Below are 26655 nucleotides of genomic sequence, written 5' to 3'. Positions count from 1 at the left end.
TAGAAGAATCATTAAGTTTTGTATACAATGTATGTGACGAAAACCCCAAAAGGGGAAAACCACGCAACTGGGTAGGGACTGAAAACCCAATCCACATGCAAGGCTCTGGTCTGAGATGGGATTCGAACCAGGGTCCACAGATGTTAAAGAAGGGAAACAAAGCACTGAACCAACCTGATGCCCATGTGACTTGGGAGGAAAACCCCAATGAAGAAAACCCATGAAACCAGGGACTGTCAACCCAATCCACATGCAAGGCTCTGGTCTGAGATGGGATTCGAACCAGGGTCCACAGAGGTTCAAAGACAGGGAAAGAAACCACAGAGCAAACCTGATCACCAATGTACAGCTAAATAGAGCAACTAAAAATCACAGACCTTCAAATTGAGAGCACCTAACTATCTTCCTATACATGTAGGTACAAGCGAGAGTTTGGTTTCACTATTCCAGGACGTTCAATCATCGTTGATGACATCAGAGTACGTGGAGTAGGAAAGACGGATATCATTGAAGATAGACTACTCAAAACGAGCGCCAAAGAACCAAAGAGTCAACTGGTAAACTTTGAAGATTTTTCTTGATTCATTTCAAGCTCACAATTACTTAAATACCAAAATGTTGATCAAACAGAAAGTACATGAACATGTAAAAGAGAAAATAAATGGAATGATCGACACATTGTACATGTAGAAGCAAAAATAATGCTAGTATGGAGGCATCTGGAGAAACTGTAACTGGTAAACTTTGAAGATTTTTCTTTTTCAAACTCATATTTATATCCATACCAAATGAAAAGCAAATCATCTACCTTTGGTGGATCAAGTTTTTTGGTAATGACATGAATCCCTACTCACTGTGAATGAATATGTTATATAATATACCTGTAGTAGTTTCAGCTTTAATTAGTTGTCAAGCTTTTGAGAAAAATAGTGAAAATCACAGAGCAATAATTTCAGGAGAGAAGCATAAATCCATTATACATGCGGAAATAATTTCGTCTCAAATGATGAGACAAAAATTATTTCTGTGAAATTGTTTTACTCATTTCTCCAAAACCACAGCATCTCAGCAAGTATTATTCCAAGGGACGCTTTCTGCTATCAATATTTTTAAACTGTTTAAGTTTAGAGTAAATCTGTGGACGGTTGTGTTTTGTGTCGTACAAAAAGTACCCGAACCCGATCAGTTAGAGTTTATTTTGTTCTGATTTGGATGACTAATCACCAGGTGACGAGATGCTTTTTTGACTCAAAGTACTGGGATACCAAACTCTATCTGCTAGATGATCTGTCAAGCAATCATACCATTCAAGGACCAGCCATCTTGATAGAGAAGAACAGTACTGTTGTGATTGAGCCACACTGTCAGGCAAGGATAACACAACGAGGAGATATACACATCAAGGTAATCAGTATTATTTCAATTTTATTACCTTCATTGAACAAGCACACAGGCCCATTAAATGGGGACCCTTGTTCACACATCAAAACCAAAAGACAAGGGACAAGCACAACTGGGCATGACAGGCAAAGAAAAATAAAGAAATACTATAAAAAGTAATAAAAAAAATCACAAAGAAGATGGAAAAACTACAATTCAAAAATGGCAACCAATTATTGCACGAGGAGAACTGTATTGTCCAAATTATTTATCACTGGCTCGTGAGTATTGGCCAAGTAAAGGGGCCAGATTTAAAAAGAGAAAGAACTTGTGAGTTCTAAGGTTGGGTGGAATTATTAAAAGCCATTTCTGAAATAACAACTACAGCTAGGGCTACAGCTAGATTTCCATGTCATCATGCGTTGAGTTATAGGACATCCTTAGCAACACCCTTTAGCAACAGCCGTAGCCGTAGCTGTAGATGCCAATTCGGATACGGCCTCATCTTATATATTCCGGTAATGAAACCAAGGTTGCCTCATAAATGAATTTAGTTACTGTAGCTCGCAAGCCTGAGGAAACTGTAAACAGAGGTGCTTGCTAGGTGAACCAGAAACACCGGGGTTAACCCCTATTCTTCCAGGATAAGTGGTCTCAGTTCTGCCGCTACTAGCAATCTTAGTACACGAGATGGCAATTATATTGCACCTCATTTCCATACTTCCCAGATGAAAGTATCTTGCTCAAGGGCACAAGTGCCACATACTGACTAAAGAACAGTGCAAATCATCAAGATCGTTTTTCTCTTGGAAAGAAACTGAGGATTCTTCTTCTTACAAACAATCTTAAAAGGGTTCTTTTAAAAAAAGGTGATGGTTTGTTTCCTGGGTACATGTAGATTGGTATTAACTTATAGAACAAATTTTCTACAAAACACAGCCACTACTCACATAATTTTTGTTAACGTTACGACTAGTATCACTTGTCATCCTCAGAATGAGGCACCACCAGTCGGTTGATGGCGCTGTTTCCTGCTACGGCCACTGGCTGGTGGTTTGGTGATCTACATTGCAAGGTGGAAAAATTCCTTTATAAGTTGATATTTTACCAGCCTGTTGATGAACTCCTTTCATTATATAGATTGGTAGTGGTTTGAGAAAAGGTATCGGAACGGAGTTAGACACCATTCAACTTTCCATCTTCTCACATCGGTTTATGAGTACAGCTGAACAGATGGGGAGAATTCTACAAAGAACAGCCATCTCAACAAATATTAAGGTCAGTGCTAGATCTACACATAGATATTAAATGGTATGCTTAACAATGGTAAGACATAAATACGATTGTTCACAAGTTAATACATAGCATACAACTAAGCGGAAAACTTGCCTGGAATGTTATAAACTTAAGAAATGAATTTACAGTTAGTTTTGAGCTTGTGTGTCCCAAACCTGATGTTTGAAAACAGTCAAAACGGTATTATTGTTTTATTTTTCCATTGACCAATATTACTGAAAATAACTCTCACAGGTTTGATTTTTCATAATAAAAATGATTACAATAAACCATTGTTATAAAGCACATTGCACACAAGTCCCAATTCATGTTTATGTTGGGTTACACAATGTGACAATGGCTTTAAAAGCTTTTTGGTAATAATATTACATTGTATTACAAATTTTAACAAAATTTTCTTTTCTAATATTAGATTCTTTGGCAAAGTTTTTTTTTGCCCCAACTGAATTCAGACTTACAATCATTATTTTCAGAGTGCCAATTCCTCCTCTGCATATTCTCATGAAAAATAATAACATCTTCCTATGAATTGGACATTTTTATTTTCCTGCAGGAGAGACTTGATTTTTCTTGTGCCATGTTTGGATTTGATGGTGGGTTGGTCGCCAACGCTCCTCATATTCCTGTCCATCTTGGTGCAATGCAAGAAACCGTTCAATACCAGGTAGGATCTTAATCCTTCTCTTAGCACAAATCATAGAAATAGAACCCGGAGAACGCTGAGCTTGGCTGTCCTCTGTGTCGTATGTGGACGCGGCTAATCGATACGTGCGCGATACACATGTATGGCAAAACGATCATCGCGTGAGACAAAACGTGTATGGCAAAATGGGCATCACGTGACACGCGTGTGAGGCAAAATGGCAAGGTGGTGTCGCACATAGACCGTTTCTACTATTTTCATTGGTCAATGTGTTGTTTACTGTATGGCAATATATTTTTCATACACGCGTAAAAAATGGCGTACGCGTGTCCATAAAAATGGTCTCACAGTGAAACCGCACGCACAATGACACACTCAGCGTTCTCACGGTTCTATTTTTGTGATACATACTCAACTTTGCATTGAAAACATGTGACTTAGAAAAATACTACTTGTTTTGAAAATGAATCTAGAGATTGTTTTGATCAAAATTAATGCTTTGTAATCATTCATTTTATATTGAGTTTGAACTTGGTTGATCTGGGTAGAAATAGAGGTTTAGGTTCACTTCGTTTCTTAGTCAACCATTAATCAATTGTACCAATTAATTAAATTTGAACAGAATATAAAGAGAATTTCAAAAAAATATTGTATAGCTAATTGTGTTGACTTTCTATCCGTATTATAACTTGACAAAAGACATTGTCAAAACTTCAGACCTTTAGCTATTTATTTACCTAAAAGAGCTAACTAAGCTATCATTTGTTTAGAATGTCAGAGATTTTCTCATTTCCTTGCAGATGAAAGTTCTTGGTGATGATTTGAAGGAGGGTGATATGATATTAACGAATCATCCATGTGCAGGAGGCAGCCATTTGCCGGATTTAACTGTCATTACTCCAGTAAGTTATAAATCCAATCTCACTCAATCGAATACCCTTTTTAAAGGGTGTATGTAACTTTTGTAGGAAAAAAAACACAATGTCCACAGATTGACACTAAACTTACACAGTGTGAAGATAATGATAGTAGAAAGCTTCCCTGAAAATATTACGTGCTGAGTTGCTGTAGTTTTTGGAAAATGAGTAAAACAGTTTCATGAAAATAATTTTCGTCTCATGAGACGAAAATTATTTTAAGTATTTACAAACGTATTTTCATGACTTTGTTTTACTCATTTCTCAAAAACTACAGCACCTCAGTAAGTAATATTTGAAGGGAAGCTTTCCACTATCATTATCTTCAAACCCTGTAAGTTTAATGTAAATCTATGGACATTTTGAAAAGGTACCCAAATCCTTTAAAAACAATGGTTTGGGCTTTGGACCATTTCTTTTTGTTTATCAATTCTAGTTGTGAAGCCAACGACTCTCAGAAAAGTGAACTTAATTCTGTACTAGCCAAGACCCCAATGGAGAGACGTTTTAGTTTAAGATGTGGGAGGAAACCCGAGAGAATGATTTAAAACTTGCTATCAGTTTGGGACTGAAAACAAAGTCTACATAGTGCATATTATTAGCATAAAACTGCATGATCAGAATGTTTTGTATTTCTCGTCAGTGGTCAAAGGATCTTTTTATGTCCTGTTTGGATAAGTTCACAGACCTTCCAATTAGTAATTTCAACAAAGTAATTGCAGTTTTAAAAAAATAAAAATCAAGGGAAATCGCCTTTCATCACAATGCAAGGTGAGGGCTACACCTACATGTGTAACTGGGCTATCAACCCAAATCGACTGTCACCAGGGGCATGTTGCCACCTACTCCTGGGATTAAAAAAGGGTTACCCCCTTTACATTCTGTATGATTTAGGCATGGGTATCATCCACTCAGAGCGTGGCTGCTAGTGCAGAATGAAATACTGTCCAAACTTTTTACAAAGCAACTATGGTTAAGTGCTTAATCTTGATACATTTTTTGATCTGACTCAGGTGTTCTATCCAGGAAGTCTGAAGCCTGTATTCTTCGTAGCTAGCCGAGGACATCATGCAGATATTGGTGGGATTGCCCCTGGGTCTATGCCACCTAACTCTAAGCATCTTGGTGAGGAAGGAGCCGTCTTTAAGACATTCAAATTGGTTAAAGATGGCATCTTTCAAGAAGAAGGTAAGTCATATATAAAGGAATTCAAATCTGTGCTTTTGATGTCAGTTTTAGTTTTCACAACCAGTAATTGTTTGTTTTCCAACTCTCTTTTTTCCTTTTGGGAATCACTATTATTGTACACTTGTAGTGGAAATAATGACTTTTGAAAATTACCGAATGTGTCTATGGGTGGATTTCACAAAGGTAGTCCTAACTTAGGACTAATCCTAGGCAATGCTAAGAGATAGGACCAGTCCTAAGTTAGGATGAGTTACTGGTCCTAACTTAGGATCAGTCCTATCTCTTTGCATTGCCTAGGACTAGTCTTAAGTTAGGACTACCTTTGTGAAATCCACCCCAGTGCGTATAAATGAAAGATTTCCAAAGGTCTCTTTATTCATATTTTGATCAAACTTGTTCTCACAAAATATGTTGAAGTGTATACATGTATTTGGGTATTACTGATGATTGTGTTGACAGATGTAGTGAAAGCATTCAAGGCACCAGGTAAGATACCAGGGAGCAGTGGTACCAGGAACCTCCATGACAACCTAGCAGATCTCAGGGCACAAGTTGCAGCCAATCAAAAGGTGAGCTTATTGGGTTGGGGTTCTGGGGCCAATTTTATAGAGCTACTTTAGCAAAAAGAATTGCTTGATAAAAGTAGGTCGTTTATTTTACACACGTTACTGGCAAAAATTTCATGCCATATACATTGCTTGTGACTGGTATTTAGCTGTTGTTTAGGGAGCGTCTCAAAAGTCGGAACGGTAGGAACGTTCTTTTTGGATCGCAAGAGTATCCCCGCCGCTTTTGTCCGTTCCACAGGACCGGTCTTTTGGAACGCTCCGCGTATACTTTGTCATGATGTTGCGATCCTGCGGGCATATGCCCGCGATCCATTGGATCGCGGGCATATGCCCGCAGGAACGTTCTTTTGCGCTAGGAACGTGCCCGACTTTTGAGACGCTCCCTTAATTAGCATAACAGTTGAGTGGAGTCTTGCCCGGTAATCTGATTTTACTAAGCAAGGATTATTTTGCTTACGCAAAATTTTGTGCTTAAAGCCATTGGACCCTTTCGGTACAGAAAAAAAAAAAAAAGTTCACAGATTTACAAATAATTTACAGGGTTTATAGAAGGTAATGGTGAAAGACTTCTCTTGAAATATTAGTCCATGAAATGCTTTACTTTTTGAGAAAACGGTAAAACAATATAAATTCTCGTTAACGAGAATTACGGATTTGTTATAAACACATGTCATGACACGGCGAAACGCGCGAAAACAGGAGTGGGTTTTCCCGTTATTTTCTCCCGACTCCGATGTCCGATTGAGCCTAAATTTCCACAGGATTGTTATTTTATATTTAAGTTGTGATACACGAAGTGTGGGACTTGGACAATACTGTTTACCGAAAGTGTGTAATGGCTTTAAGCAGCTCTATGAAATTGGGCATAGTGTTTTATTTAGGTTCAGCTCCTACATTTAAACACTTGTTTTCTTGTATTGTTTCTTTACAACTATGAGCTCAAGAGGTTTTTTTTAAGGGCTCTAAACTTTCCTTACTTTTTTCTCTTGATTTGAGGTTGTACTTTTTTGAGTGAAACTTTTTTTTGAGATCTGGTAACTTGGCTTCTATTATAAGCATTTGTGCGATGTGCTATTGAAATCTTCATGTACATGAATAAATAGACATGGGCCCAATTTCATAGAGTTGCTAAAGTAGAAAATACTGCTTGACATTAATGTCTGATTAGCAACGATGAGCAGGATACCAGTCACTAGTTGGGGCATGGTGTTTCTGTCGGTAACCTTATTCTGGTAAGCATAATTTTTAGGCCTGGGCGAATTATTCGAATATCCGGTTAATGGCGAATAGGTTTTCCTATGCCTTTTTTTTCTTAACCGGATATCCGCATAGGGCGCGAATACCTATTTACAAACCGGATAATTCTGTAATTACAACCGAGTAACCAGATATTCTTTAATATCCGAAAATCCGCGGACGTCGGGCGACAACTGATATGAATGTTTTGTCTGAATCCTTATGAAACTTCTACATTTGTATTAAGACAGCATAAAACAGCATAAATTAAGTATTTAATTATGCTCACCTCCGTGAAGAGTTAAAACAATGACATTTCTGACGTAATTTGTTCAAAGATTACAAAAGTTTTCCTTCACGTAGAGTCAATCACGATCAAAAAAAAAAGTAAATCGCCATCTTTAAATTAGATCCGGTCATTTTTATGAATGAACCTAGTGACACTGTCTTAATATAATGTCAATCCGCCCATAAGATCTCATTCACAAACGAATTGTGCCCTCTAGCGGCGAAAAAACCTATTCGAATATCCGGTTAATTTTCGGATAGTTGTCCAGCGGTATCCGAATAACAAAATTTCACTATTCGCCCAGCACTAATAATTTTGGTTGTGCTCAGCTGCTTCTAGCAGCTCTACGATATTGGATCATGATGATTGATATATCGGATCATGATGATTGACATATTGGATCATGATGATTGACATATTTGATAATGATGATTGACATATTGGATCATGATGATTGACATATTGGATCATGATGATTGACACAAAATCCCCCTCGTCCATACTCCCTACTAGGGTATCACCCTGATCACAGAACTGATTGATAGCTATGGTCTTGATGTCGTCTTGGCTTATATGGGTCACATTCAAACCAATATTCCCCTCTTCCTTACCTGTTACTTGGGTATCACCCTCATCATAGAACTGAGTGATAGCTATGGTCTTGATGTCGTCTTGGCTTATATGGGTCACATTCAAACCAATATTCCCCTCTTCCTTACTCCCTACTAGGGTATCACCCTGATCACAGAACTGATTGATAGCTATGGTCTTGATGTCGTCTTGGCTTATATGGGTCACATTCAAACCAATATTCCCCTCTTCCTAACTCGCTACTAGGGTATCACCCTGATCACAGAACTGATTGATAGCTATGGTCTTGATGTCGTCTTGGCTTATATGGGTCACATTCAAACGAATATTCCCCTCTTCCTTACCTGTTACTTGGGTATCACCCTCATCACAGAACTGATTGATAGCTATGGTCTTGATGTCGTCTTGGCTTATATGGGTCACATTCAAACCAATATTCCCCTCTTCCTTACTCCCTACTAGGGTATCACCCTGATCACAGAACTGATTGATAGCTATGGTCTTGATGTCGTCTTGGCTTATATGGGTCACATTCAAACCAATATTCCCCTCTTCCTTACTCCCTACTAGGGTATCACCCTGATCACAGAACTGATTGATAGCTATGGTCTTGATGTCGTCTTGGCTTATATGGGTCACATTCAAACCAATATTCCCCTCTTCCTTACTCCCTACTAGGGTATCACCCTGATCACAGAACTGATTGATAGCTATGGTCTTGATGTCGTCTTGGCTTATATGGGTCACATTCAAACGAATGCTGAGATTGCTGTACGTGAGATGCTGAAAGAGATTGGGAAGAACACCTTGGAGAAGACAGGCAAGACGAGACTGATGGCTGTTGATTACATGGATGATGGCACACCTATTCAACTCAGTATTGATATCAATGTAAACGAGGTAAGTAAGTCTATGACATCACTGGAGTATAGGGTGCCTGACATACATGTATACCTTTTGGCAAATTCCCTTTGTGCAAGCGCTAATTGTTGAGCGAGGAGCATGCTGGTCTAGGACGCCAGCAATACCCAGCATACATGTATACCTCATTCCCGCCTAAACTGCAAGTACCGACTATTTGCAACAAGGTCTATGTAGAAAGTTTTTTTTTAAATGAGAGGTCGCCTAACATCATTAGGCTAGGACAGCCACTTCAAGATTAATACATTGTGATTCGTAAGAACTTTGAAAGTTATTTAACTCCACCTTACAGTGCCTCAAATCCTACATTCTTGTTATATTGTTAATTATAGGGTGCAGCATTTTTTGACTTCACTGGTACTGGACCTGAGGTATATGGTAACTGCAATGCACCAAGAGCTGTTACCATGTCCGCTATTATCTACTGTCTGCGCTGTATGATCGGACATGATGTACCACTTAATCAGGTAAGAACAATGCTTTTGTCTCTGCTAACATTTAAACAATGTCCGCTTGCTTCCAGCAAAGCGATTTTGTTCAGCGTAGTGAAAGTGCTGGAAAGCCCTGAATGACTGAAGGCCACTTAAAGGTGTGGGCTACAATCAACTACTTTTCGAGGGGCCATTGCCACTGCTCCTGGGGCTTAAACAGAGTTACCCCCCTTTACAGTCCATACGGATGTAGGCTTGGGTATCATCCATCATAAGCCAGGCTGATAGGGCATAAAGCACAACCTCCCCAACTTTTAAAGCAATCATGGTTAAGTGTCTTCCCGGAATTGCCATTACCGGGACTCGCAACCTACATGTATGTTCTTCCTCAATCAACCTTCTCTTGGAGTATCGGACAAACACTAAAGTAGGAGACAGGGTTTTCCCCATTGCCAGCTGGGCCCTGTGGATCTAACTACCAGATAGCTGAAGAAAAGCAAAATCTCTTGAATCGTTCATGAAATTGTTGAAGACTCACTTGTTCCGTCGTCAGTGGTTTTATTTTGTTTTGGCCCATCTATGATTTTGATCAGATGTTAGTTGGAGACATCCAAGCGCTTTGCATCCTCTAGAAAAGGCTCTAAAATGTCAGCTTATTATTCTTGTTGAAAACGAAGATGACCATTTCAATATGAGTTTTCTGTATATATTCATTTTGGTTTCACCCATATTACACCAGTTTGAAAAAAAAAATCAATTAATTTCTGCCTGACTTTTTTTGTAGGGTTGCTTAAAACCTGTGCAGTTACACATTCCAAAAGGATCCATCCTCGACCCATCTGAGAATGCTGCCGTCGTCGGGGGTAACGTTCTGACATCACAACGTGTAGTTGATGTTGTACTCAAAGCATTTGCTGTCTGTGCTGCATCACAGGTAGTTATTTTTCAAACTTTTCATTGTTTTAAATTGTATTTTCATGTTGAGCTTGAGCCCCCCCCCCCCAATCTCAGAACACTTACCTCTCCTCCCACTCCGATGAAATCAGAAAGCACTGACCCCCTGAACTGAAACACCTTGCTTTTTTATTGTTTTATTGATTATTTTTTATGAGAGCTTTGAGATGCCCTCAGATGTGATTTGGAGCGCTAAAAAATGCAGCGTAGTTTATCAGTAATTTGGGGGGTTGAACAAGGAAACATTGACTAGCTCGGGATTTTAACCAACAAAATCCCTTTAATGTACAGGCGCTCTACCAACTAAGCTATCTAGCCCTATGATGTTGGTAATCCTAGTTTGTCAATATCTTTGGGGGTGCCAGTTAAAGGGAGACCACCAACATAGGGGTAGATAGGTTAGTGGAGCACCGGCACGTTAATCCAGAGGTTTTTGGTTCCACCCCTACTCTTGTCAATTTTACTTTGTTGAAGCCCATGTCATTTAAAACTTACCCAGTCTGTAACCCTTGTGGTAAATTATTTGATAGTTTTGATTTATTTTTCTCGCTGTTCTTCTTAAAGGGTTGTATGAACAACATAACATTTGGTGATGCAGATATTGGTTATTACGAGACGGTCTCGGGAGGTGCAGGAGCGGTAAGCTAAGACCTGATTTCATTTCATAATCTCAGGAGGGAATACTTCAGACTTTTCTCTGAATTTAGTCCTTCCAGATCTTTGTCCTTTGGTTGTACAAAATGAGAATTACGAAAAAACCGTCTGTTTATGATTTTTTGTTGATTATAGGCAATTCAACAAAGTAAGTCTTTGATTTTTTGGAATCGTTTGATTGTTTTAAACGATATAAATGTAGATGTACACATTAAAACTCACATCTGAAAATTTCATTTTTAAAAGTGGTAACGTTTTTTGGAGACTTGTCTTAAATCTGCAGGGAATATGTCCACGCTTGAAGATGAATCCCTTGAAGGAATGAACAATCTGAGATGGAATACGTGTTCAAGTCTAAGATTCAAATTTTTGGACATGCTATCTTTTTACATATTGTCTTCAATCATTCAACAAAACTTTGATTTTGTTGTTCTTTCTCATTTGTAACTGTATCCTGACATGCTTAGGGACCAACCTGGGATGGTCAAAGTGGAGTCCACACTCACATGACAAACACAAGAATCACTGATCCAGAGATACTAGAAAGAAGGTAAATTGACACAGGTCAGCCATTTTGTTTTCCCAACCATTCAAATCACTATCAACCATACCAAAAATCAAAGAATTGATGTTCCTGCACTTTCAAAGAACGCAATAATTAATTTTGTTTATCTATTTTTATAGCCTTCATTGGCCCAAGGTATGGAGGGTGTTCATATAATTATAGATATACATGTACGTATATAGTATACTATTAATAATAATAATTTGGGAGGCTAATCATCCTTACTCGCAGCTAATAGCTGAATAGCGAAGGACACGGCTACAACATGTTCGAGAAGCAGGCATGCAAGGGCGCATTCAGCTGCCAGCCACATCAACCCATTATGACCACGGAGCACAGCCAAGACGGAAAGTGTTTGATTTTTCCAGAGGGAGGCAAACCAGATGGTCTGGAAAACCCTCCTGGCACAGCAGAGGACCAACGCACAACTCAACTCACATGGCCCTGGCCGGGTATTATTGAACCAAGCCAGGGTCACCTTGGTGAGAGGCGAGTGCATTACGCACAATCCAACCATGCCACCCTTACATGTGTGCTCTCTTTTGCAAGTGTTCAACTTGGGCACTGGTTAACCCTGAGCGTCAGACAGACCTTGCATACTCCACAGATGGCCTTAAATATTGCACATAAACCCTTACTAAGTTGTCAACTGGGACGATGCAGCGATTTGAAAAGTACAATCTACTGTTGAAAGAAAAACTTATTTTCGTATATGCAAGATCCACTTCAGATCATTTTGGATGTAGACACCTCCAATTTTAAGAAATTATATTCAATGTCTTTTACCTCTTGGTCTGAGCACATCAATGCACTTTTTCTGGACAGATATCCAGTTGTACTGAAGCGTTTTGAGCTGAACCCAAACACAGGAGGACTGGGTCAGTACAGGGGTGGTGACGGAGTAATCCGGGAAGTTCTGTTTCGACGACCTTTGACATTGTCTGTACTAACAGAGAGGAGGGCATTTAGGCCATATGGAATGAAAGGTGAGTTTGGAAGGATACATTGTATATTTCATGACACTTTTGATCCAACTTGTAGATTTTGTGTGATTTTGTAAACAATTTGAATTTATTTTGGAAGTGTTATTTAGTTGTGTTTTTCTTCTCATCTTTACACTTTCTAGTTTCTTTACAGATTTTAAAAGTAAATTCATCTTTGAAAAATGGCTTTTTGTGTACACTATTGTTCTATTTCTGATTGTTTTCCCTACAACTTGCACACTCCTGCCTGATTGCCTTTTTGTACCACATACATGTATAGACCTTATTGAACATGACGTCACCGTTCAAATATTTGCCCTACAAGATGTGTGTGCGTGTGCCTCAAAGCTTTCCTGCTATTTAATTTAAATCTTGTTGGAGTTGATACCTTCAATATCCTTTGCAATATTTTTGTTCTCACCTATTGAGTTTTTAGTTCATCTTTCAAAATGGAAGACAGTTGAATTTATATGCAGTTAAATTTAAATGTACCATAAAATATAAAAATTGATCTCATACAATTTTCCCGAAAGGTGTTCATTAAAAAGAAAAAAATTATTTTTTTATTAATTTGTTTTATATACCCATAATCTGTAGAATGATCTTTGAAATATTATTTATTTATTTTTTTATCCGGTAAGGTGGAGAACCTGGCCAACCTGGTAAGAATCTGTTCATCTACGAGGACGGTAGAATAATCAACTTGGGAGGCAAAACTGCCATTAATGTCAAGGCAGGAGTAAGTCATTCAAACTTTCAGAAGAACTTGGAAGCAATGTAAATTTCAAATATCAAATTCAAACTCTGCATACCACCGAACTCTGCGCTGAATTTCTGCGCTAGCCTGCAAGCCAAGAATGCTTAGTAGTGTGGAGAATGCACACAGGCACAAGGGAATTCCCTGCTAACCTGTGAAATACGCTTAACCTAAGCATGGACATCCATTATGAATTAAAATGGACCCTGACCTGATGGAAGACACAAACATTTTCTCAATTCTTAGATTTCTTTAACCACTAATGCCAAACAGTCGCCACTTTCATATAATCCAAAAATAATTGTGCACCTTGTAAGTAAGAAGGTGAAAATTGGTGTGCAAAGTGGGTCAGATTTCTTTTCTTAACCACCCTGTATTGCCATGGTCTTGGCCTTGGTGCCCCATCAAATATTTCTTTCAGACTTTGAGGTTTTTCCACTTGAAGTGCCCTATGCAAATATACAAAAAATGCCCATGCCTTCCTTCCATGCCTGTTTTAGGTAGTAATTTTTATCCAATTTATTGCTGTAACCAGCTAACACTCGTACAAAATGATCATACATATACCAAATCTTAACTGATCAATTGATATTGCTTTTTTTCAGGACACTCTGCAGCTGTGCACACCAGGCGGGGGTGGGTTTGGAACACCGCCCGAAAAGAACTGTGGGACAGACTATGACGTCTTACCGTCCAAACGAAGACGTCATAACCAGGTGGCTAGTCAGCTTTATACAGAGAAAGGAAGTGTACATGCGTTTCGTATGGCACAGGAACAAGTGTGATTAAGATAAAACTTGGGGTGTATCCAAATTGGCGGCTACACTGCTACAGCTACGACTGTTGCTAAAGAGTGTTGTTAAAGACACTGGACACTATTGGTAATTGTCAAAGACTAGTCTTCACAGTTGGTGTATCTCAAAATTTGCATTAAATAACAAACCTGTGAAAATTTGAACTCATTCGGTCGTTGAAGTTGCGAGATAATAATGAAAGAAAAAAACACCCTTGTACATGAAGTTGTGCGCTTTCAGAAGCTTGATTTTGAGACCTCTAATTCTGAGGGCTTGAAATCAAATTCGTGGAAAATTGCTTCTTTTTCGAAAACTACATTTCTTCAGAGGAACCGTTTCTCACAATGTTTTATACTATCGACCTCTCCCAATTACTCATAACCAAGTGAGGTTTTCTGCTAATAACTATTTTGAGTAATGACCAATAGTGTCCACTGCCTTAACGATGATCATGCAGTGATCTAATCATAGCTGTAGCCATGTGGTAGCCATAGCCGCAATTTAGCCACAGCCTCAAAAGCATCATCAGCTCATTGAGATCATCTAAAAATAGATGTTTATCTTTCATAATGCATATATTCTGATGCAATATTCCATTTTTTTTTATAAATGCAATTCCATAACTTAAGAAAGTTGTGACGTGCATTGTCATTCGGTTAAGAAGACCGAACTCTAGCTCTGATATTTCTGATTCCTTCAACAGTACAAAGAAGATAAGATAGAAACACCTCATTGACTATTTTTAAACCTTGACTTCTGGTATTTCGGTTACTTGTTAAAAAGAGAATCTATAACTTGTTTTCTTTCCATAAAAATGTTTTTTTTTTTTTCAAAAGAAAGATTATATATAAATTATTAAATGATATATTTAAAAATGGTATATGATATATACTAGTATATTTTGATATAAAAAATACCTCAGACAGTTTCGCTATTCCTATTGTGGAGAGCGCGTTTATAACCAGTTTTGAGCGGATACTCCGCGCTAGTCTTAGTGCAAGACGTTTCTTGTTACAGGCGATGCGCGCGCTGTCGTTGAGTTGGTTGCGCTGTGTGTGAAAGGAAAGTGATAATGTGTTGAACCAAGGCTATACACGCATGCGCACAAATGGAGCGCGGAAACTATTGGAAATGGGCGTCTCAGTCATAGCAGTGCATTACACGGATGTACACAAATGTACAGAGCTCAAGCATGTCGGAAACAGAAAAGTTTGACACAGTTTCTTACTTTACTATGCCTTCTAACCAAAAAGGCATTTATGAATGAGAATAAGAGAAGTAACTCGTTCTTTTACAGACGTTAAAAACCTTGCAGGGTGGTTGCCCGTGTGATAAAGGCCCTCGCCGAAATCACACTGCAACCACCCTGCCGGTTCTAAACAACCGTAAAAAAAACGAGTCACTACACTTTTCTTCCCTTATTAATTATATTTATACCAACTGGAGTATTTGCAATAGGACCATTTTGGTGTATGTGTTTGCTGGCAACATTTCACTCTAATGGTCTTCATATCAGAAGTAAGCTTGACTCTGATAATACATGCTTTGTTGTCTATTGAAGGAAAGTATTATGGTGATTTGCAAAGAGTATGAAATTAATATTTGTACTCTGACATGTATTTTTATCTTTCTATCTTTTATTCAAACTATTATGATTTTTAACCATAAATAAACAATGTTTGGAAATATAAAATTTGTTCAAAATGTTGCGATACCCACTGCTTAAAATAGGATTCAAACTGCCTCCAGCTACATGTACTGGTAAAACATCTCTCTAGAATTGCAAAGGTGGTGGGTCCGAAAGGTCATTTTATAGAGCCTGGACTTCCCGCACGCCCAATTTGTAGATACAATCAAAGGTGAACATTTTTATAGGGTTGTAAAGAACAATTTAATCAGAAACCTTTTATATCACAAAGTTTTCCTGTTCTTGATTTTTAAGTGGTTTATTTGGGTTTGTATCGTGTTTATGAAAAAAAATTGGTATTGAATCGGTAACTTTAACTTTTTTTGAACATTAATTTGTAAATTCTGATGCTTTGTTTGAACATTTTGGGTATCGTGGGGGAGCGGATAACAGCACAGCAAGTTCTGGTGCTTCTGTTCAGAAGAGTTTGGGTTTGAATCCTGGTTGTTACACTTGTGTCCCTGAGCAAGACACTAACTATAATTGCTTCTCTCCAGCCAGGGGTAAATGGGTACCTGTGAGGGCAGAGATGGTTCTTGTGATTGGTTTAGCCATGTTGAACAGGCTGCATACTCCCCACCCGTGATGTACATGTAATGTATGTCTCGAGAGCGAGACCAGGTCTCCCCCTTGGGCAGATTAAAACTGATTAAATATTGTTATTATTATTATTATTATTTACAAGTTCTAATGGATAATGAATTAAGTGCTACAACTTACATGTAAACTCCCAGAGTAGATTTTAAATTGATATGATCATTGAATAAGTTGACTTATAAAGACACAATGGGAATATGTTAACAAAACCAAAGCTAATTTGTACTTCATTTATGGTTACATAATTCTTTCAGCAAAGAACATAAACCAAAGTTCAAAGGTTATCTTCAATTGTACTATGATTGTTTAGTCCCAGAACACTTAGATCATTAAAGCCATTGGACCCTTTCGGTAAACAGTGTTGTCCAAGGCCCACACTTTGTGTACCACAACTTCTATATCAAACAAAAAACCTGTGAAAATTTAGGCTCAATCGGTCATCGGAGTTGGGAGAAAACAACAGAAAACCACACCCTTGTTTCCGCGCGTTTCGCCGTGTCATGACATGTAATTCTCGTTAACGAGACTTTATACTGTTTTGCTGTTTTCTCAAAAAGTAAAGCATTTCATGGAATAATATTTCAAGAGAAGTCTTTCACCATTGCCTTCTGCAAACCCTGTAAGTTATTTGTAAATCTGTGAACTTTTTTTTTTTTCTGAACCGAAAGGGTCCAATGGCTTTAACCTATCAGTTTATTAGATATTACTTCAACACACAATTACTGTTTAGAGACTTTGCTGAAGTGTTAACCTTTTTGGCAAATGGCAAAGCCGAATTTTGCTTGCCAGTGGCTACAGCCACAGCGATGAAAGTCCACTTTATTCAACATTGTTGTTGATACAAACAACTGTAGTCATAGCCAGAGTCATTTGACTCAGACATGGCTTATCTTTCCCTGTGATTCACTCCTGGATTGCTCCACTATAAAAGTACTTTTACCATTGCCATAACAATTAATAACCACAATCAACTGTCCTAATGATTTCCCTAATTTTTCCATACTTGAATTTATTTGTCTTTGATTTAGTTACAGCTCTGTCTTGCTTTTATCCTGCGATACTGTGAAGCCATTGTTTTTTATTATCCCAGCGAATGTTTTAGCCGATTCTCTGGGAGTCCGTGGTCGTTCCGGGTCATCAAAGTTGACCTCATACAGACCAAACTTCTCACGGTAGCCTTCCGCCCATTCAAAGTTATCCATGAGGGACCAAGCGAAGTATCCCTTGACGTTCACACCATCAATAAGGTGGGCTGAAACAAAACAAAATATGTAAAGGTGATATTAATGGAAAAATATTGAGTGGAGATGTGAAGACAGAAATAAGTGAGTTAGAACCTAGACAGTGCCACACAGATATTAAACTGTGGATTTGGCAGTTGCGTGCATCATAAGGGTTGATTAAAAATTAACCCCTATGTTCCGACACCCTGGTGTTCCGAAAGCCATATGTTCTGACACTCCTATGTTCTGACACCCAGCATGTTTTGACAACCCTGTTCTGACACCCCTATGTGCCAGCACCCCCATGTTCTGACGCCCCTATTTTCAAGCATCCCTATGTTTCAACACCCAAATTATTAGAAAAGTGCATTCGGGGTGTAGGAACAGGGGAGTGTCAGATCGGAGGGGTGTCGGAACATAAACGTAGGCGTGTTCCCGTCCGTGGCCGAGCGAATGAGAGCACCGAACTCGAGCTCTGGTGTTTCTGTTGTGCTGAGTGGTGGTTCGATTCCCAGTTATGACACTTGTGTCCCTGATGGTTCTTGTGATAGTGATAGATTTAACGCACAAAATGTCACAGACTGTATTCCACTGGGAGCTGAGATGATTAAGGAGTGAATTTAATGGCGCAGTGACCCACGGTACACATTATTGAAGTGCTGTGAGGCACCCTTCGGTGCGTTAAGCGCTATAAAAATAAACATATTTGTATTATCATTATCATATTATTTTGTCATCCATACTCTTGTCTGAACTTTGAGTATATCTTACCTTTGAGTACCTCATTGATGTAGGCCTTGAAGTACTTGACTCTTAACTCATCATTGACGTCCATCTCACTCTGTGACATACCATTCTCTGTGATGTAAATAGGGACATCTCCATAATGCTCCTTGATCCATCCCAGCAATCTCCTCATCCCCCAAGGTACGATGCTCAGCCAAGATGAGGCAGCTTTCGGCCATGCATCATCTTTGGATATCTCCATGTCATAATCTAACATAAAGCTAGCAATGCGTGGGTGAGCAGTGGATTTGTGGTTGACATAAGATGTTGTGTAGTGATTCAAACCAAAGAAGTCAAAGGTTCCAGCGATCAATTTTGTCTCACTCTCTGAGAATGTAGGAAGTCTAGACGTTGTTAAGCCCTGAAGGCGACTGACATTAGCGACGTACTCTTTCATAATCACAGGGTAATCTCCATTGACAAATATGGGATGTGCCAACCAGCCCATGTAGAGATCAGACATTCTTTTAGCTGCTAATTGATCACCATATGAATCCGTCTTTGGTTCGAACCAATCGGAGTTGAAGACGATCGATACCTTACCACCTTGCTTTGAACGATACTTTTTGTCATAGATATGCCAGGCATTTGCATGGGCTTTGATAGATGTATGAGCAGCTTTGTATGCCCCATATCCACTATGTTTCAATCCAGGAGCATGCATGCCTAACTCGTACCCAAAAACTGTAAACACAATTTGCTCATTAAATGTGATCCACAGTTTCACCTTTTCACCAAACTCCCTGAAGCAGATATCGGCATAGTCACTGAAATACACGGCCATCATTTCATTCTCCCAACCTCCGATGTCCTGAAGGGCTTGAGGGAGATCCCAATGGTAGAGAGTCACCATAGGTTCAATTCCAGCCGCTTCTAAGGCAGTTAGAACTCTCCTGTAGTAATCCACACCGGCCTGGTTGAAGCTCTCAAGGGTACCCGTTGGTAGAATCCGAGACCATGAGATTGAGAAGCGATAGGCCTTCACTCCAAGCTCCTTAAGCATCTCCACATCTCTCTCAATCTTATTGTAGCTGTCACATGCAATATCCCCCGTCTGATTCTGGTAGACTTTGCCTTTGGAATGACTGAAGGAATCCCAGATGCTTGGACCCTTCCCGTCCACATCCCAAGCTCCTTCGATCTGGTAAGATGCTGTTGCTACGCCCCACAAGAAATCATCAGGGAAGTTTCCAATGAGGAATGTATCTCGTTGGGGATCTTGAAAAGCATCAAAGATGAAGCTACCCTCAGATGATGCAGTGATGACCAATGGGAAGGTGACAGCGAGAACCAGTGCAAGATAATTCATCTTGTTTCTTGAAACTTTACCTACAAGTTTTAAAAGGTTAACATTGTTAACATTCAATGCAGTTGTCGGTTGATTGTGCTCACCTGATCACTGATCATGCTCATCGTGTATTGGATAGAACAGATTGTATGAGTGATACCATACAAAATCTGCATAATTATCATTAATCAAATATATGATTATAACTAGTTGTGTTTGATCATGGAGGTGCAAATCTACCTTCAGCTGATGTTTTTTTTTCTTTTTTTTACGTAGGATACCTGGTATAATATTCAGTGTTGGGTATCGCCCTGTGTTTACGTCAACATGTACTTTGCTGTATAGGTTCTCATTGATTGAGAGCCTGTCTTGATATAATGTGGGTTTGACTGCTGTAAAGTAGATTGCGGAGTTCAGGAGGCTTCTTACATCATGTAGTTCTGAACAGAACCACCTGCTTATAATGTACTACCTACTGGGGAGGATCAGTCGGTACTACTGTTGCTTATATGAGGAATAAAAATTCAACCAAACATCATAATCTCAGAAAAAGATGGATCATGGGTAGTTACGCGGCTCCGCCGTCGGCAGGAGGGTTACGTTATCGCAACGAGATCATGGGTGGCTTTTGATATGGTGCAGGTGCTTGCAATTGAAAATTATCAACTTGATGATTTTGCTATCAAGTATTTAAAGCTGTATCTTTGAACTTTAAGACATGTTATGGTTTGAATTTTGAAGAAGGATTCTCATAGTAAAGCCCTATAAAAACCTTCAAAGGCAAGACAACTTTCTCATTAAAACTTAACATTTAAAGTCCTTTTTTATTGCCCCAAATGATTTCGAGCACCCTTTGCTCTTATAGTCTTGTAATTCAATGTGTAATCTGAAAGAAAGTATAGTAACCATGTCAGTGCTTATTAAAATGTGATGCCTTAAATCCGAACCCCAATACAAAAAACTGCAATGTTTCAAAAGTGTGCTGAAACATTAAAGAAATATTTGATTTACTGCAGGCTCGATACTCCCAAGGTTAATTAAGTGTGCAGAAAATTTCTTCTTACGTTACCCAGTTAACATGGTTAACTCGGAACTTGATTCAATGATCACATATCACATGCAGCTACACCTTGGGCCGGCAATGAACCAACCATTTAAAGGACATTAATTTTCCTTGTTTATAATTATTATAAATTTTGGTTCAGAGGAGGCACTATTCCCATGGAGATAGGAATTAAAGATGTCCAAGTTCCTGCTTGTTTGAATTTGTCATAAATCCTAGTGCTTTACACAATACTCCTCCCCCCCCCCCCCCCCCCTGCCCCAGGATGCCCCAAGGAAAAGGTAGCACGTCTATAATAGGTTTATAAAAAAAAAATTATCTATCCATCCTATCCACTACTGTATACTTGTATATCGGTCTACTTACACTGGACTCGTGTTCGATCAGTAAATCTACCAGCAGCTCTGCTTTCTGCTTTCACAAAAGCGATGATATATGTAGTTGTTTTGGTCATACTGTTGCATTATTTTGTTCTCTGATTTTTATCATCATTGAAATTAGGCAAATTTATGTACAATTTAATCGGCAATCACTCTACCTGTATTCACTCTACGAGAAAAAAAACTACAATAACTTCTACTCAAATGCATATTCCTTATAACCTTATAATTCATGACTTTTAATAGTACGAGTCCATTTAATGATTGATGACTAGCCTCTGTGTTGTTTGTAGGCCTACGCCTATCGTCTGACCATGTTGTCCCTTATCTTTGTCTTCGTTTGTGTTCCTTGGTATCATGTTTGTCTGTCAATAGGTTAGGGCACACAAGCATTTTGCTTAACCTAACACCTAAATGTTGTCTTTAAATTACTGCTCGTTTATTTTTTGAAGTATTGTGTACCTAATCAATGGCCAATGCAAGATTCGTGTGTTTTCAGTGGCACTCACCTTACTATGTGCACTCACGTTGATTGTCACACGGTCAGAACAAAACGTCTGTATACTATATACAATTAACGAACCCTGCTTCTAGAAACTGGAGCAGCTAATTGTTTTAGAGAAGTAAACGAACCCCGAGTTCCCAGCACAGTACCGGTAGATCAATGTTGCAGACGACAACCCCTACCCTGGCATGTTGTGACACCATAACCCAAACACGCACTCTCGGTGCAGTGGACGGTTCAATGACATTCAGTGACCTTATTAGAATCTCGCCATCGCTAGCGTGTTGAAATTTAGCGCGTGTTTTGAATTCTAACCGTTTCCTTATACCAACATGCCACATCCGAAATAATGTGTATACTGTGACCGTTTTGGGCAAACCGGATATTAAACAACGGTACAACCCAAAAGGGGGTGCCCTCCTCGAGGGGAAACAGACCAGACGCAGCTCATTGGTTTGAATTTTTCATTAGCACGTGAATTCTACATAAACAATGAGGTTGAGATGCACGGGAAGGGTTTATACATAATGAATTGAGACGGTGCACCACGCACGGTGGTGCGGGGCTAAAAAGTTTCACCGGGCAGCAATATATTTAAAAGCCAATGAGAGCTCCGATAGATCGAGCAACTCGATAAATTCGACTTAAAAGCACTAAGGGTAAACACTATTTACAAATTTAAAATAAGTTGTATTTTATTTTATTTCAGGTGGAGAAAATAACCCCGTATAACCCCCCCCCCCCCCCCCCAATAACCCCGTCCCCGTATTCTCTAACTGCGAGTGCAAATAATTATTATTTAGTAAACTCGAACATGACCCCCGTTAACTGCATACAGGCACATGGCTGGTCAAGATCTAGAGACCGCCCGAGGACATCTTGGATCGAGCATGGCAAGGATCGAGCAACTGGGTCCATCAAGCAAGCAGGGTGGATAGACTATAACCTAGCCATGAACCGTAGGAAATTGGCGCAACGGACCCTAGCTGTCTATGCACTAGAGTGCGTGGGTTGAACCTCAAACCTCAAACCTCAAACCTCAAACCTCAAACCTCAAACCTCAAACAGTTTCATGTAGGCCCCTAATTTTTGTATGACACAAACCACAGTGTTCACATATTTACATTAAACTCACACAGTTTGAAATTATGGCAGAAAGCTATACTTGCTGAGGTGCTTTAGATTTTGAGAAATAAGTAAAACAAATCAAGGAAATAGTTTCGCCCATTTTGATCCGATTGCTCTTCCTTTGGAGGAAACTACTCATGAGACAAATTACCAAACATAAAAATCACACGGTGTTACTTTGAAAGGCGACTGACGATATTTATTGAACCACCAACCTTCTCAAGTTTATATCTCTTGGTCAACATTAATTTGTAAACACATCATAGGGTAAGAAGTTATACCAAAGTAATAATAAACTTGCGGGTATACAACCATGTAATAATTCTCTTTTGACTAGTGTTTGCTCTGAAAAGAGCCAGTGCGGTCTCGACGTTTCGAACAGTATACTGCTCGTCTTCAGGACTCTGCTCGTCTTCATTCTCTGCCCATACACTCTAAAAACTGAAGAGTTGAATCCAATACTTCCATGAGTTCGGTGAGTGACTACACTTTGAAAGTGTTGAATCCAGCATTTTATATGTTAAATCCAGCATTTTAAAGTATTCGGTCAACAATTTAAAGGCACCTGGAAATAGGATTTTTTTTCTTTTAAACATAAGAGTATAATTATGTTTATTGACAATAAAACAATTTTTTGAGTAATTGTTTGTCACGATTTATATGTTAAAAAAATTAATTAAGTGACTGGGGGGGTTGACTCCGCCTACCCCTTTTGTGACGTAGGAAAAGGAAGACTTTGCCTCGATCAAACATAGACCCCCCCCCCCCCCCTCGATGCGTAGATAAACACACGTGCAAAAGTACATGTTTTTTTCTGGCATTTTTCCGGCAATGCCGACCAGGTGTATTGCTGCTGGATGCAGCAAAACAACTAAAGATGGGGTCAGTCTTCATCTGTTTCCTGCAGATCCCAAGTATAGGCGGTTGTGGGCTGCGAAAGTCAGATTAACTAGAGCAAAGTGGTCCGGTCCGACGTCTTTTTCAGCGCTGCAGCGAACACTTAGAGCCGTCGTGCTTCGAATCCTGGATACACAACTCATTTGACATGACGAGAAGAGCCATTCTTAAACACGACGCCGTCCCAACAATTTTTCTAGCTAGTGGGAAGTCGAAGAAGGTATCTGAAAGACGTGACGAACTCAGAGGAGCATTTGCTAAACGTGAAAAAATTCGGGTAAGTTTGAACTTTGAGGGTATGTTTTTAGCTTTTGCCAAGTGACACGATTTTTTGTTGGTACCGCATGCGATTCACCGTGCGTGCAGGTCCTATGTGACCGTCCGCCCATTATACAGCAGCCATAGTGCGTGCGTGCAGTCTGCTCCGTGGCCGTATTTCTATAATAATACGTAGGCAGACCCACATCTTACAACCCATTTGGTCACTAAAAAGTCGCATAGTTAAATAAAAATAGCAGCAATTGCTTTTGTAAAAACCACTAGGCGTTCAACATGTTAAAGTTTTAATGTACGTATGTATGTAAAATCGTGTCTAAATTTGTTTTGATGTGCCATGTTCCCAGACGTAATGTACGGGGGCCCGACTACAAATTTTCTCTCCAAATATCGCGCCTTGAAATACGTCACGAACAGCGCCCTCTCGGGTCGGGGCCTACTCGTAAATTTGTAAATACAATCAAAACTAAGATTTTTAAACCTTAGTTAATTTTTTATTCACATTCCTCCCATAAAAACACATATTTTAGTGACAAAAGCTTTATTTTAAAAAAAATACCACTTCCAGGTGACTTTAAGTGCCAGTTTAACGTTTAAAAAGCTGATCCAACAATTAAAAAAAAAAAGATTTGAGAAATGTTGAAATAACACTTAAATTGTTGAATTAACCCTTTTTGCTTTGGATCAAAAATTTAAAATGCTAGATTTAACATACAAAAAGCTGGATCCAACACTTTCAAAGTGTAGTCACTCACCGAACTCATGCAAGTGTTGGATTCAACTCTTCAGTTTTTAGAGTGTAGCAGAGACAAAGATATATGAAAAGCCTGTATACATGGTTGTACCCGCAACTTTACTATTCGGTATTTGTAGGACGGTTTCTTCTTATTCTTCACACCATGCAAAGCTTCAAATACCAGTTACATGTACATCATATAGCGTCATCCACGATCTGCAGCTTTGGTCAAGCTAGCTGTGCACTTCAAGGTTTTTTATAACAACGCCTTAAAGCTATGTAAAAAATACCGCCTATAAACCATTAAAGGGTTCCCTCGTCTTCTTATGCACGAATCGGCCTATTTCACTTTCATGATTTCATATTGAAGCGAAATCTTCTCTTCTCAGTAGAAAAGGTCCCCATTCGGTTCCATTTTGAGGCAAGCAAATTAATACAACATTATATTCAAATAAACTCATGGTGCGTTTTAGCCATACGAACTCAAGTTCAATTTAGCAGAGATAACTGCAGCTTTAGTAAATTTTTTATTTGTAATTTATCGCATGACATTAAAGAACGACTGTGTGTTTTTTCTCTTTTCTTTTTTCGAGGATCTTTTTGTTTCGAAAAATAACTAATCGCGACGTTTTAACTGGCAGCTTATTTGACCGGGAAACCTATATTAATTTCACGGATACAAAACACATGCACAGAAAATATACTTTTTTTTCGTGGATTTTTTAGCCTTCCCCATACCTAGGCTATACTCATAAAAAAAATTACACGCATATAATTCCACGAACTGTTTATGCAAATATAGAATTAAGCTAAATGCAAACGCAAACAGCTCCAAAGAATTACAACATTTAAGAAAAATGATGAAATGTGTAGATTTTATAGTAGTACCTCACGTATGGATCTAGACAACTCACAGTAAACCAAACATAAGCTACATTTATGATGCCTAAGAAATAAATATGTTTCCCAAAATACTGCACTTATCGTTAGGGAGAGCCATGACATCATAATGTCATCCTCGTTCTGCAGTTTTGGTCGAAATATTCACTTCCAATATCTACATTATTTAATAAGACCACTGTTTTAACAACGAAATTTAATAGCAATATCAATTATAACTATTACAGGTTTCTCTTGTCATTTTTAGGCACAAAAAGCCTAATTAGTTTCAATGAATTTGTCATTAAACGAAAACTGCCTCTTCCGTGGAAAAAATAATTCGAATTTCACTTGAAGACCGTATAAATGTAAACAGTATTTATATTCAAATAAACTCGTGAGACGTTTTAGCCATACGAAGTCGACTTCAGTTCAGTAGAAAAAGGCGCAACTATTAAGAGTCAGTTCAGGTAAATAATTGACATACTTGCTCACGGTCAAAAAATGAATTTTTTTTATACTTTGTGGGTGGAAGGGCCTTGGGGTGCAAGTAAACAAAATTGCATTTTCAGTTCCATATATAGCCCGTTGCCATGGTTACGGCTCATTTTGTTTTTTGGCCATTTTAGGCCGATTTTGGGGTCTGAAAAACTGGTTTTTAGCTCATATTTGCAACGCCACCCCACCAAAATGCAAAGTTATTTCAAAAAACCTTGTATATCGCTACAAATAATCATCCTTGGCCTTCCTTGAGAAAAAAATTATCGCATTAAATATCACCCTTGTGCCATTTTTGCATCGTTTATTACAGTATGTTTTTAGAACTTGCAAAATCGCCATTTCTACCCTATTTTTGGACCCCAAAATGTCAACTTGCCAGGGGTCTCAGAAAATTTTCCTTTCGGCTGTGGTTAGGGTCAGCATTGGTATTCTCATATCTGGTGAGAAAAACTTGGGCAATTGTATCCTGTTGTGACAGTACTGCCTCAAAACTAGACTTTTTTCTCCAAAACGTGAAAAATGCCTTTTTAAGTGTTATTTC

At 38.7% G+C, this 26655-nt stretch overlaps 2 protein-coding genes across 4 annotated transcripts in view; one reads left to right on the top strand and one right to left on the bottom strand.

Annotated features, from left to right (window-relative positions):
- LOC139934640 (5-oxoprolinase-like) overlaps window positions 1-16661 on the top strand; it is a 31349-nt gene extending 14688 nt beyond the window's left edge. For both annotated transcript variants that reach the window (XM_071928947.1, XM_071928946.1), the window contains exons 16-30: window positions 419-557; window positions 1228-1404; window positions 2521-2658; window positions 3230-3340; window positions 4120-4221; window positions 5250-5424; window positions 5884-5993; window positions 8788-9009; window positions 9363-9497; window positions 10246-10395; window positions 10980-11054; window positions 11537-11619; window positions 12460-12620; window positions 13259-13356; window positions 13980-16661. In XM_071928947.1, coding sequence (XP_071785048.1) covers window positions 419-557; window positions 1228-1404; window positions 2521-2658; window positions 3230-3340; window positions 4120-4221; window positions 5250-5424; window positions 5884-5993; window positions 8788-9009; window positions 9363-9497; window positions 10246-10395; window positions 10980-11054; window positions 11537-11619; window positions 12460-12620; window positions 13259-13356; window positions 13980-14159 — 2056 coding nt within the window. In that variant the 3' untranslated portion in view covers window positions 14160-16661. The remainder of the gene's footprint in view (window positions 1-418; window positions 558-1227; window positions 1405-2520; window positions 2659-3229; window positions 3341-4119; window positions 4222-5249; window positions 5425-5883; window positions 5994-8787; window positions 9010-9362; window positions 9498-10245; window positions 10396-10979; window positions 11055-11536; window positions 11620-12459; window positions 12621-13258; window positions 13357-13979) is intronic.
- Window positions 16662-16806: 145 nt separating this feature from the next.
- On the bottom strand, window positions 16807-21996 carry LOC139934641 (cytosolic beta-glucosidase-like). 2 transcript variants are annotated; one of them, XM_071928948.1, is made up of 3 exons: window positions 21702-21996; window positions 18447-19790; window positions 16807-17704 (listed from the first exon to the last, which is right to left on the bottom strand). In XM_071928948.1, exons 2-3 carry the CDS (start codon window positions 19768-19770, stop codon window positions 17481-17483), a joined length of 1548 nt encoding a protein of 515 aa, XP_071785049.1. In that variant the 5' UTR covers window positions 19771-19790; window positions 21702-21996; the 3' UTR covers window positions 16807-17480. The 2 variants fall into 2 exon arrangements, with proteins under 2 accessions (XP_071785049.1, XP_071785051.1); XM_071928950.1 differs by lacking the exon at window positions 21702-21996 and adding an exon at window positions 21179-21263.
- Between the last annotated feature and the right edge of the window lie 4659 nt (window positions 21997-26655).

Source organism: Asterias amurensis, chromosome 3 (assembly GCF_032118995.1).
Source record: "Asterias amurensis chromosome 3, ASM3211899v1".
Lineage (NCBI taxonomy): Eukaryota > Metazoa > Echinodermata > Asteroidea > Forcipulatida > Asteriidae > Asterias > Asterias amurensis.
The sequence above is the reverse complement of the archived record's forward strand: the minus strand, read 5'-3'. Positions and strand labels throughout refer to the sequence as shown.